At 36.2% G+C, this 13,670-nt stretch overlaps 1 protein-coding gene across 2 annotated transcripts in view; it reads right to left on the reverse strand.

Moving 5' to 3' along the window:
• The window catches only part of Col5a2 (collagen type V alpha 2 chain), a 137,481-nt gene that overhangs the window by 19,425 nt on the left and 104,386 nt on the right, over positions 1–13,670 (reverse strand). The window contains exons 19-35 of one of the 2 annotated variants that reach the window (XM_021175296.2): positions 13,188–13,286; positions 12,790–12,834; positions 12,579–12,677; positions 12,108–12,161; positions 11,802–11,909; positions 10,801–10,854; positions 10,302–10,400; positions 9,764–9,817; positions 8,985–9,083; positions 8,824–8,877; positions 8,680–8,733; positions 7,641–7,694; positions 6,460–6,513; positions 2,229–2,273; positions 1,841–1,939; positions 773–880; positions 436–489 (exon numbers count right to left, since the gene is read on the reverse strand). In XM_021175296.2, coding sequence (XP_021030955.1) covers positions 436–489; positions 773–880; positions 1,841–1,939; positions 2,229–2,273; positions 6,460–6,513; positions 7,641–7,694; positions 8,680–8,733; positions 8,824–8,877; positions 8,985–9,083; positions 9,764–9,817; positions 10,302–10,400; positions 10,801–10,854; positions 11,802–11,909; positions 12,108–12,161; positions 12,579–12,677; positions 12,790–12,834; positions 13,188–13,286 — 1,233 coding nt within the window. Of the gene's footprint in view, positions 1–435; positions 490–772; positions 881–1,840; positions 1,940–2,228; positions 2,274–6,459; positions 6,514–7,640; positions 7,695–8,679; positions 8,734–8,823; positions 8,878–8,984; positions 9,084–9,763; positions 9,818–10,301; positions 10,404–10,800; positions 10,855–11,801; positions 11,910–12,107; positions 12,162–12,578; positions 12,678–12,789; positions 12,835–13,187; positions 13,287–13,670 lie in introns of both variants that reach the window. The other variant, XM_029479102.1, reaches the window with a different exon arrangement.

Raw genomic sequence — 13,670 nt, forward strand, 5'->3', positions numbered from 1 at the left:
AAAAAAAAAAAGAAAATATAAGTTCCCTATTAGTACAGGTGTGGTGTTCTTAAAACAAAGAAGGCATGTTATTACTTTTTTCCTTATAGAAAATGACAATGTATTGCACTTACTACAAATAGAACAACCATTGTATTTGCCCTGATCTATTATACATATTTCCCTAAGTGCCATAGATACAGGGAGAGCACTGTGTGTTTCCTTTCATTCCTTCAGGAAGGACTTTACATTTTTCTACGGATCTAATGGAAGATAAGTAAAATAAGTAGCCACTGTCAATCTACATCCAGTCTCAAACTGCATCATTATTGTAGCCTTGACATAAGACAGCATGAATAACTTTGTTGTTAAAACTTACAGCAAGTTTGTAGGGTAATGAGCAGAAATGTAGGATTGTAGCCCATGGTAGAAAATACCCTTTCCCCTTTCTCTTACCCTTGCCCCGTCATTTCCAGCTGTTCCTTCAGCACCTTTCTCTCCTATGCCACCCTGGGAAAATACAAAATAACAAAGCACCAGTTGTTCATTTACTTGTGCTTTCAATACTCCAGATGCAGCTTCACGTGGACAAGGTATTACTTGTTCCCTTCATAGCTTTACCCACTACAGACTACAACAGCTGCTGGCTATGCATTTTCTCAACCAATAAAGTAGATTATAAGAAAACAATTACTTATAATTCAGACTGCAAGAAATAAGAAGCTGTTAAGGAAATCCTTATCATAGTCTAAAGACATGCACTGGAACTTAATTAATAAAAGACAGGACTTACTCGGTCACCCTTAGGGCCAGGTGTTCCTGCAATTCCTCTTTCTCCTGGCATGCCCTGAAGACCTGGTGGCCCTGTGTCTCCAATGGTCCCAGTTGGACCTGGGTTGCCCTAAAATAAATAATGAGACAATATTAGAATGTTAATATTGAAGCCTGTAAAGTTGCTATTTGAGTCACCCTAAAATTGAATGTTAGCAATTAGATGGAGGTTAGATTAGTGCTCAGATTGTGTATTAGGGAAACTGTCTGAGTGGGATCTCTTGAAAACAACCTAGATTTACATTTTTTTTTGTTTTTGTTTTATACTTCCAACTTACCTTTTTTGTTCATGTGAACCTCTCTATTATATTGTTCTTTTTTCTAACTTAATTGGTCCTTAATACTTTCAATTTTATTTGCAATTAGCATATAACTTATTAGGATTCACTGTGGAAATTTGAACATAATTTTGTTTTTGATGGTCCTCCTCATGCCCTCAAACCCCTTTGGCACTTCTCACACTATACCAACTCCAATGGTTTCTTTTCGACTTTTATGTCACATGTGCCCTCCCCCCCCCGAAGTCAACATCCCTTCCATCCTCGTATGTTTCTCATGTGAGTTTTATGATGCATACCCATCCTCTCTTTATAGAAAATTAAATACTAATTCAAATAAACAGAAATATAAATATCTTTTAAAGTACAATGGCTTGTATTGCCCTTGCTTTTCACTTTGTTGGACATGACAGACATATTAGTACTGTATTTAGAAAAAAGAAGCATTTCATTATTTCCTTGGAAAAATTGTGAGATTAAGCTGGTTACCAAAGAAATGTACAAGTATCAGAGTGTGTGTATGTGAGAGAGATGAGTGTAAGGGAACAATAGTCATGTGCCCAGACAGATGTTGTTTCCCACAACAGGAAGATCACTCACTAGTTGCCAGAAAAAGTCCAACATGCACCCACTGATTTTTTTTTTTAAGAAATAATTTAATCAGGTTATACTGAAAAGTCAAGAGAGGATGACTCCAGAAGCATCTAGTAAGTTCTAGAGTTTTCAAAAGCCCAAATCAGGACTGCACTCACCTTTGGACCATCAGGGCCATGTCCTCCAGCCATGCCTTTCTCCCCAGGCAATCCAGTTATCCCTGGCTCTCCTCTTTCTCCAGGATTCCCTCTTTCTCCCTACAATGTCACCAGGATGTGAAATCATCTCAATATTAATCTAAGATAAGTTAAAATGTTTCTACAAAATGTTTTCTACTGGTGGAATCTTACTAATAGAGCAGGCTTTCTAATTTAGTGATACAAAATTAACTGGCATTAAAGATACTCTATATTCACAAGATAAGGTATTTTTTCAAATAGTAGAATAACTTAATACTTAAAATCTAGCATGCCTTAAGAGAAAAGGTTTGATTTTATTCTGTACCGAGTGGAAAACAAAATGAATCACATAAAAGAAAATACCTACCCGAGGTCCTAATGGGCCAACTGCTCCAGGCTCTCCAGGAACACCCTAAACAGGTTTCAAAAAAAGAGAATATAAACATTGATCTAGATCTTGTATTATTGGAAATATTTCCAAATCAAACATTACAGTGTACCATTAAAATAAACATTAAAGGATTAAAAATACATATATTAGTATAATTGAGAGATATCAGTATAGAAATATCATATTTTCTGCAATAATTTATATTATGCCTAAATGTTTTATAGTACCTAAATGTTTAATTTTGGGGAGCAATGAGAATGTGCAGAATATTCTCATGCAAAAATAGAATATTATATTTTGAGGACAATACAACAGTTATAGTATCTTTTTAAAAACAATTTATCAGAAAGTATTTAAATAGTAAGAGAATAACATACAAAAGAAATAAGAACCAGCCATTTCAAGTTATCAATTTCAGTTATATTAAATCTAGTAAACAAATCATGTCTGGAATATATATTCTGAATGAATACAATTTATTCATATATTCCAAATTATATATATATGTATATATAAATATATATATATTATTTGGTATATATATATACATATATACATATACATACATATACATATATCTCCAACTAGGATATATATGAAATATTCCACTAGGAATTGCAGGATCAAAATAACGGTATTGCCATTTCAAAACTTCTCTTAATAACCTTGGAGAAACATCTGGGTTCTTTCCAGCTTCTGGCTATTATAAATAAGGCTGCTATGAACATAGTGGAGCATGTGTCCTTATTTCATGTTGGAGCATCTTCCGAGTATATGCCCAGAAGTGGTATAACTTAGTCCTCAGGTAGGACTATGTCCAATTTTCTGAGGAACTGCCAAACTGATTTCCAGATTGGTTGTACCAGCTTGCAATAGCACCAGGAGTGGATGAATGTTTCTCTTACTCCACATCCTTGCCAGCATCTGCTGTCACCTGAGTTTTTGATCTTAGCCATTCTGACTGGTATGAGGTGGAATCTCAAGGTTGTTTTGATTTGCATTTACATGATGACAAAGGATGTTGAACATTTCTTTAGGTGCTTATCAGCCATTTCATTTTCCTCAGTTGAGAATTCTCTGTTAAGCTCTGTACCCCAGTTTTTAATAGGGTTATATGGTTCTCTGGAGTCTAACTTCTTGAGTTCTTTGCATATATTGGATACTAGCCCTCTATCGGATGTAGGGTTGGTAAAAATCTTTTCTCAACATGTTGATTGCCATTTTGTCCTATTGACAGTGTCCTTTACCTTACAGAAGCATTGGAATTTTATAAGGTCCCATTTGTCAATTCTTGATCTTAGAGCAAAAGTTATTGGTGCTCTGTTCAGGAAATTTTCCCCTGTGCCCATGTGCTCTTCTCCACTTTTTTTTCTATTAGTTTCAGAGTATCTGGTTTTATGTGGAGGTCCTTGATCCAGTTGGACTTGATCTTTGAACAAGGAGATAAGAATGCATCAATTTGCATTCTTCTGCATGCAACATGCCAGTTGAGTCAGCACCATTTGTTGAGAATGCTTTCCACTAGATGGTTTTAACTCCTTTGTCAAAAATCAAGTGACCATAGGTGTGTGAATTCATTTCTGGGTCTTCAATTCTATTCCATCGATCTACCTGCCTGTCACTCTACCAATACCATGCAGTTTTTATCACTATTGCTCTGTAGTACAGCTTGAGGTCCAGGACGCTGACTGTTTAGAATAGTTTTCACTATCCTGAAGTTTTTGTTGTTGTTGTTTTTTGGTCTTTGTTTTTGTTTTTGTTTTGTTATTCCAGATGAATGTGAGAATTGGTCTTTCTAACTCTATGAAGAATTGAGTTGGAATGTTGATAAGGAATGCATTGACAGCTGTAAAGAACCCTCAACAGAGGAATGGATGCAGAAAATGTTGTACATTTACAAAAGTACTTTTCAGCTATTAAAAACAATGAATTCATGAAATTCTTAGGCAAATAGATGGGACTAGAAAATATCATCCTGAGTGAGGTAACCCAATCACAAAAGAACACACATGGTATGCACTCACTGATAAGTGGATATTAGCCCAGAAATTCAGAATATCCAAGATACAATTCACAGACCAAATGAGGCTCAAGAAGAAGAAAGACAAAAGTATGGATACTCTAGTCCTTCTTAGAAGGGGGAACAAAATACTCATGGAATAAGATACAATGACAAAGTGTGGAGCAGATACTGAAGGAAAGACCATCCAGAGACTGCCCCACCTGGGAATCCATCCTATATACAGTTACCAAACCCAGACACTATTGTGGATGCCAACAAGTCCTTGCTGACAGAAGCCCGATATAGCTATCTCCTGAGAGGCTCAGACAGTACCTGATAAATACAGATGTAAATGCTCTCAGCCAACCATTAGACTGAGCACAAGGTCCCCAATGGAGGAGGTAGAGAAAGGATTGAAGGAGATGAAGGAGCTTGCAGCCCCATAGAAGTAACAATATGAATCAACCAGTAACCCCAGAGCTCCCAGGGACTAAATCACCAACCAAAGAGAACACATGGAGGGACCCATGGCTCTAGCTGCATAAGTAGCAGAGGATGACCTTGTTGAACATCAATGGGAGGAGAGACCCTTGGTCCTGAGAAGGCTTGATTCCCCAGTGAAGGGGAAGTGGGAATGGATGGGTTGGTGAACAGGGGAAGGGGGATGAGGTAGGGGTTTTGTGGAGGGGAAACCAGGAAAGGGGATAATATTTGAAATCTAAATAAAGAAAATATCTAATAAAATACATAAAATAAAATTTAAAGAATAAATAAACTTGAAGAACCTCGTTGGAAGAAAGGGATCAAGGATTGTAGGAATCAGAGGGATCAAGGACATCAGAACCATGGCTCACAGAATCAACTAAGCAGGGCTCATAGGAGTTCAAAGAGATTGAAGTGGAAAACAAGAAGCCTGCACAGGTCTGCCTCTGCACACATGCTGTGGCTGTAAGCTCGGTGTTAATGTGGGACTCCTCACTGTGGGAGTGGCAGTGTCTCTGACTCTTTTCCCTTTCTTGGGACCCTTTCCTCCTACCAGGTTGCCTTGTCCAGCCTTGATAGGAGGGTTTGTGCCTAGTTTTGTAGCTTAGTATACCATGATCTGTTGAGATCACTGGGAGACCTGCTCTTGTCTAAAATGGAAATGGAGGACTGGATTGTGAGAAAAGAATTTTTAAATGATAAATTTATCAAGTCTTCTTCCAGACTTTTCTTCAGATGTAAATCATTCTTATTATAACATGATAGATCTTAAACCCAAATCTGGAGGCAGAAATCTCTGGTTAAATGAATTCTGCCAGTTTTTCTCTGCTCTAAGAATCAACAAACGAAGCCCAATTTAGGATTCCCTCCAATCTGGTTCCTAATTCACACCTCCAGCCTCATCTCTACTACTTTAGACCGTGTTCCACACTTTCAACACTGTATTTTCACAGTGACTTAAAAAATGCTCAGCAAGCATTTGCACTTGCCATTGCCATTTTCTGAAGCATTTTTTTCAACTTTGTAATCTATATCTTTTTAGACCTTATATACATTATTACTTTTAGAAAGTTTTTCTTTACCATGATTTCTACGCATATAGTACCTTTCCTGCTGTAGCATTTGGATCATGCAAGTATTATACTATTTTCCTCTATCCTTTCTGTCTCTCTGTCTATCTCTGAGCCTGCCTCCCCTCTCTCCTATTTTTGTAAATACAGAACCACATAATCCACAACCGTTTGCTTGGCAGAGGAGATCCATTGCATAACAGAGCCAAGCACATAAAATGTTGAGCAAATGTTTAAGGAATGGTAATAAACATATTAATCCATCAAAGATAAAAGAGCAAAGCTCTGCCAGCAAAATTTTTATATCAATTCCAGACTGTGAATCATTGAGTAAAACTGTATAGCATAAGATACATAACATAGGAAGCATGGGATGTATTAACATATGAAGCACGTGAGTTATGAACACAGAAACCGTGTGAGTTGTGAACACATGAAGCATGCAAGTGAGTGGTGAATATAGGAAATAAGAGTTGCGAACATAGGAAGCATGTGCGTCAGGTTCAGGTGGTATGAGCTGAGTGACTTTGAGAAAGTTGCTTAATATCTGAGTTCTTTAATTGCTTAACAGAAAAGCATATAGCTTCACTCTTAAAAGATGATGTTGTAGTCCATCAATTTATACTTCTGATATTATTATTTAAAAACTTACTTGATCACCAGCCTTTCCACCTTCTCCAGGTGGCCCTGGAGGCCCAGGAAGTCCCTAAAACAATAGAGACAAGTAAAACTAGTGATTTACTGGAAGTTTAAATCAGCTACCAATACCAAATACTTTATACTTATACTTCATTATTTTTCCATGAAGAAGAAAGTGCATAGACATTTTAATCAAAATTATGGAAAATATTGTCCAAGTATTTTAAGAAAGCAATCTATTATAAATCACAGGAGACTGTCAATTTATAAAGCAAGATTCTTATTCATCTATATTACTTAAAATTAAGATAAGAATATAATAGGTTCTTCATGTTCATAGAGTCTGTTATGGCTCTAGCACATGTTTGAACATGCTAGATTATTATTAAAAAAGGCCTGAGGTTTCCATAAACTAAATTTTATGCCTTTAAATAATATATACTATATGGAAGTATTCTGTGATCATTTATTTATTCAACAAGAAGTTTTAGTGAATATACCAGTAAAACCAGATAAACTTAAGTTTAATAAGCCTTATTGAGCCTAATTAATTAATGTATATGCTTACACTATAGCTGTCTTCAGACACACCAGAAAGGGGCATCAGATCCCATTACAGATGGTTGTGAGCTACCACATGGTTCTTGGGAATTGAACTCAGGACCTCTGGAAGAGCAGTCAGTGCTCTTAACAGCTGAGCCATCTCTCCAGCCCATATTGTGAATTTCTTACCAGCTTTGTGTTTGAACTGGTGTTTTGTTTTGTGTGGTTTTGTTTTGGTTTGGTTTGTTTTGTTTTGTTTTGGTTTGGTTTGGTTTGGTTTTTAGAGACAGGACAATTCCTTATCTTTGAACAATAATGTTTGTTTAAATACAACCATCTATACTATCTAATTTTTGTTTTGAAAATTAAAGAACCTTGCCTCATTCTAACATTCTATCATGTGCATGTATACATACCTCCTCATAGATACAGGGTCTGACTCTACATTTTGCCCTGCCTGGAATTTAATAGGTAGCAGGACTAGCTGTATATTCACAGTAACCTCCCACCCTCAACTCAGTCTCCCAACTGGTAGAAGTGTAGGTGTGAGCATTGTCAACTGGCTACTCCCTGTATTATTAAAAACAACAACAAAAAAGGTACTTTTAAAAGCAATTCATAAAATAAGTGAAAACTTAAATTAGCACATACCTGAAAACCAGTGGGGCCTGGAGGTCCCTGTTCTCCTCTTTCCCCAGCTAAGCCCTAAGTAAAAGAAAGAAAAGCATGAATCCCACCAGACATTTATGTCTGCTTCCTGTTTCCATGAAATGGGTATACTCATCATTTTGCATTTTTTACAACCACCCACTTTACATATTAGCCAGATAATAAAATAGTATTAAAAATCACCAAATGCCATTAAGTGAACTTCTTGAAATGAGAAAATTTCATTTAAAAAGCCAGTGAAGAAATTACAGCATGGTTTCTTGTTGATGTTGTTGTTGATGATGTTTTTGTTGGTGGTGGTGGTGACAGTGGTTTTAGTTCAAACATAAAAGGCCTAGAGCCAACCGTAGATGAAATATTGGAAGCGTATTATTTCCTATATCCAATTTAAAAGGTTGTATTTATATTGATGTTTATTTCTATTCATCATAATTCATTCATAATTTCAAAATAGAATGATTCAAGAAAGCAATGTTAACATTTGATAGGCTACTTAAATTGATCCCACAAAAGCTAAATATGTGAAAATAGCTTTGATAAACAGTTTTTAAAAATCTGAGAATAAAAATGTAACATCAAAAGATGAACATCATTTCTTTTTACCTTTTCAAAACCAGGCAACTTAAATAATTTTTATAAGATAAATTATCAAAATGTAAGTATAAGCTGCATTTATACATTTAAAAAATACATTATAAATATTTCAAACACTCTTTTTCTTAATTGTTCTATTGTTCTTCAACTATGGTATACAAAGAAGTTAGGGCAGCCTTTGTCACTACATACCACTTTACAGTTTAAAATTCGATCAGTCTTTTTATACAGAAAGGAGAGTGCAGTACTTTAGAAAAATAAAGTAAAATAAAATAAAATAAAATAAAACTGATATTGACCTTCAGTCTCTTTTATCCTCATTCCACTTCCCTAAAACTTAGTAATTAATCAGTAATTACTTAACTAGTAATTTTGGAGAAACAATGAGAAATACAAATGAACAATATCATCAAAGAAAGTCACATACCGGAGGTCCTACAGGGCCTGAAGGACCAACTTCTCCATCTTTGCCAGGAGCTCCCTAGGATCACATGGACATTTTAGGTGAGGCCATCAGATTTTTGAATGGTTTTATAAACTTTTTATTCAATACCAGAAAATGAATGCCTACCCTTTGCCCAGGCACACCAGCATTTCCTGCTTCTCCTGGTTTTCCAAGGTCACCCTAAAGAATAAATAAACAGTATTCTAAATTCATTTAATCCAAGAAATATACTTTGGTTTCCAACAGCTGATTACATCGGGCTGTTAAACATTGTTCATTGTACTCACACTGCTACCTTTCGGGCCTGGAAGGCCCATGCTTCCAGGCTGTCCTCTGATCCCAATGGAGCCTGGAGGACCTGGCCGACCATCTTCCCCAGGAGCACCCTGCAGGTTTGACAGCAGGCAAGAAAGTTGAGTGTGACCTATTTCTAAGCACCACTCTACCCACATTGTGGCCAGGCCAGTCTTTCCAAACAATAGAAGTCACTTAAATAAATATTAATCTCCTTATGTTTATCTCTTAGTGAATGAGAAAAGCTAACTGTTATTTTCCTACAAAGCCCTGAAGTACTTTGAGCATTTAGAAAAGAAGTTCTAATTTGGTCCATTCATAAGTCTCATTGTCACCATCTACTAGCCCTCTCATATTAAAGGGCAGGCCTTTCCTTCTTTTATTTACTCTGTTTTGTAATCTTAAGCATTAAAAATTGCCATTTCACAACTATATTTTTAAAAAAGATTCAAATACATAAGCTGACAACATATTTATTTCTAAACATGTAAAAGTGGATCACAATCAGGGAAACAGAATATTATTAAACATATTTTAACAGTATGTAAATGCATTACTTCAACATTTCACTGAAGTAATCTCAATTTCAAACATTCAACCAAGAGAGTTTAACTTACATTTTGTTCATTTTGAAAATCCAATGATACTAAGAAATTCTTACTAGTGGGTACTTAAAACATGTAATCATGACCACCATCCATAGGATAACTAAATATGACTTACACATCTTTGGGAAAATGTTCAAAGTGATAAAATTATTTAAATTTCTTACCAAAGGCCCAAGTTTTCCTTCAGGACCTTGAACACCAGGATTTCCTGTCAGACCCTGACAATGAAAATCAACTGTTAATCTGTTGATGAACAGCAATTGAAGTAAAGACATTAAACAGAAAAAAAAAAAACAATAGTCTATTGGAAACAACTAAACAGACGGGCAATTTCAAAGTTCGAATAAAAATTTAAACAACATTTTGTTAAATTAAATAAGAATTTTCTTTACCAAAGATCAAATATGTTATTTTCAGTATGAAATTTAAAAGTATAAAAATTTACAAATAGATTAAGTTCCGATAACAAGTGGCAAAGTTATTTGTATATACTCCTTTGACAAATGTCTTTTACAAATTACTACATTTTACTTAAATGTCAAAAATAGCATAGTGGCATTTTAAAAATAATGCATCCATTCATAACTATTAAATCAAAGTTTCATGTTGTAAAACAAACTAAATATAAAAATAGGAAATGAAACATTTATAACTGTGGATGTACTTGGGTGTCACCATAGCATATAACTATAGGCTTCTTACCCGAGCACCTGGAAGCCCAGGTTCTCCTGGACGTCCTGGATCTCCCTGACCTCCTTTAGGCCCCGAAGAACCTACAGGACCGCGCTCTCCCTGAGCACCCTGCTCCAAAAAAGACAGATAGGGCAAAATTGAAACAAAGCAAAAAGAGGTTAAGTTCTTATTTTCCAAATACATACCAAAGATGTATTTGAAAACAATGTCACTAAATATTTTGTTCTAACCTGTATTCTGTACGAATATTCACCATTAAGGAAAGAAAACATTTGAAATTTCAGCCTCACTCCAATAAGGAACAAATTTTAGATTTTAAATTTTATCTAAACTAAAGCATGACAACTTTTTGTTCTCAGGAGTGAAATGGAAAAGTCTGGAAGCGATATTTCATATTATTCAAATTATCATTTATCTTCCAGGACTTCCTAGTGCTAAGAAAGGAGAAAAATATATGGGCTAGGGACAAATCCCCAATCTGGAAATGTCAGCTTTGGTGTGATCTTACCTTTGGTCCAGGTAAACCATCAGACCCTGGAAAACCACGATTGCCAGGAGCACCCTACAATGGACCAAAATGCAGTTTTGAGATGTTGTTTATCACTGGGGCATATACCTAGTAAAAAGTTTTATTTCTGGTATTATCAGGTTTTCAGAGCTCTGATCAAGTTAACACAGCAAAAGGTAAACAAAGAAAATAATCTTACTAGAAAAATTACTTAAAAGTTTGACAAACATGAGTAGTGAACCAAATCTTTTAAAAGAATTCCTCTAAATTTAATTTTAAAATAAATACATAAACGTCTAATATAGAGAGACAAGAAGCACAGTCACAGTGTACTGTGATCAAAGTGCCAGCAATGTCTTCTTCCATCTTGTAGAAGACTGTGGCTTTCACTAAGACTATATAAAAACATGAAATCAGCATTGTCCCTTCATGTCCATTTTCTTATACCCCACCTATCCCACCCTTTCCTACTCTTTAAAACTGTCAAATTCTCTCTTGCCCTCTCTGATGAAAACTGTTCTATCTGCCATGTTTCCCAGCAGGCTTCTTCTCCTGCAGACTGAACCTACCTGCTATCTTCTCATACTCCCGTGTCTCCTACTAATCTAGAATTTATCACTGGTCTCCACCCATCCCCACTCTCCACTGTCACCAATTAGTTAATACTGTACAGGGCACTAACTGTGTTTCACTGTTTACTGTTCACAACCCACATGAAGATCGGGACCACAAGTTCCTTGTCCCCTGATGTACCCCAAGCAGTTAAAGCTCAAGCTGGCTTACAGTAATCAGGCAGTCAATATTTGCTGAATCAGTGAGTGAACCTTAAGTAGACCCTTGGCTCTTTTTACATTGAGATAAACACACTACACCCTGCAAGGCATCTCTGTCATCTCTTTCTTTCTTCACCTTTCCTTTCTACTTGCAATTTCAGTCATACTACTTCCCAAAACATATGTACAGGAGAGGAGACAAACAGGATTCGTATTGTTCACGTTTACCCTTTCTCCCATTGGTCCTGGAGGACCAACTGTGCCTGGATCACCCCGAGGACCTCTTTTGCCTTCTTCACCAGGTGGACCAATGGGACCCTGAATACCATGTGGCCCCTATTAAAACAGAAGGGCAGGTCTCAGAAAGAGTCATTCAGTAAGGGAAAGTCAGGGAACTCATCTAATGATGTCAGGAAATAATTTAAAGAGTGTTAATTATTTTATCCCAGAGTTATTTTTAAATACATGAAAATTTTAAGCAATATTCCTCTAGACAATATTTATATTTTTATCATTAAAATAATTAAGGCTTACTGGTTCTCCCTTTGGACCAGCTTCTCCTTTGAAACCTGGAACTCCTGGATCACCCTAAAAGAAAATACCATGAGTTAAAAGAAGTGAGGAATTTAGCCAGTTCCTCCTGTTCTAATTAAGTACAGTGAGTAGGCTGCTGAGTCTAGACTGATTTAGTACTAAAATAAAATGCAATAAATTTTGTGCATGTGGATGTGGAGTAAGAGGACTTGTGTGGAAGTGAATGGGCACCTGTGTGCCTGTCCCCACCTCCCAACCCCTAGGATTAGAAGCATGGTCCTCAAGCCCAGCATGCACATACATATATATTTATGTAACAATATTAACAGAAAAGGAGACCATAAATTTGAAGGAGAACAAGAAGGGTATACAGGAGGACTTGGAGGAAGGAAAGGGGAAGGGGAAGTAGTAAAAGTGATGTAATTACACTAAAATCTGAGAATATTTAAGCCATAATTTAACAGATATTACCGATTGTCCTCGGATTCCCTGAGGTCCAGTACTGCCTTGAGGGCCAGGAGACCCAGGGGGCCCTGTCAAGCCAGGAGGGCCAGAGGTTCCTGCAGAGCCCTACCAATGACAAGGATGACAAAATGAGCTGATGAGCATAGACCTCACTAGCAATCTAAAGCCAAGGACTACATCCCTTTGAAAATCACCTGACATAAGTTCTGGTACTTACTGTGGGGCCTTTGGCGCCAGGTGTACCATCAGTCCCCACTGCACCCTAAAACACACATGAAACATATTTTGAAATATTAAGCTACATCTGACACATATAGTATTCAGATCACCTAAAAATAGGCAGGAAAATTGCAAAGATAACATATATATATATATATATATATATATATATATATATATATATATATAATTTTTATATGACTACATAACTATAACAGTACTTTTGTGAGTAACCTTTCCATAAGATAGAAAAAGCAGGCTGTATTGACATGTAAAGTATTCTTTTCCTGAGTGTTAATAACTCAGAATTGGTTATATTAAATAAGCTACATTTTTCTCATACTGTAATAAATAAGCATCTTTCTGGGCTAGCTCTTAGATATGTCAGGCACTTACAGGAAGACCATGAGAGCCAGCTGGACCAGGTGGCCCAGTTTCACCTCTCTGCCCCTGAGGACCTTCAGGGCCTCGGGCTCCAGTAGGACCTGCTTCTCCCTAAAGGAATGGAAAAGAAATTGTTAACTTAGGTAAAACACTGGTATTGTGGTGTAAAGGTGATCTTGGAGTTTGCCGTTATCAGTCTAAGTGCCTGAAGCTACTAAGCGCTTGTTTCTTTTCAGGGTAAACCTGGACATTTGAAGTCCAATCAGAAACTGCACAATTAAAGCTGGATTGAAACACAGAAGGCAACAGAAGATTTCCAATACTATTTTATAGCTAAAATTTGTTACAGACACACTAATTCCTCGAATGGATTAAACTCACCATAAAAATACATGTGAAATTTCACACTATCATTTAGAGACAAAACATTTTTTTCATATATATATATATATAATTATTTTTCAGAGTGCAGAATATTTTGACTTATTAAAAGCT

The sequence above is a fragment of the Mus caroli genome, chromosome 1 (genome assembly GCF_900094665.2).
Source record: "Mus caroli chromosome 1, CAROLI_EIJ_v1.1, whole genome shotgun sequence".
NCBI classification, from domain to species: domain Eukaryota; kingdom Metazoa; phylum Chordata; class Mammalia; order Rodentia; family Muridae; genus Mus; species Mus caroli.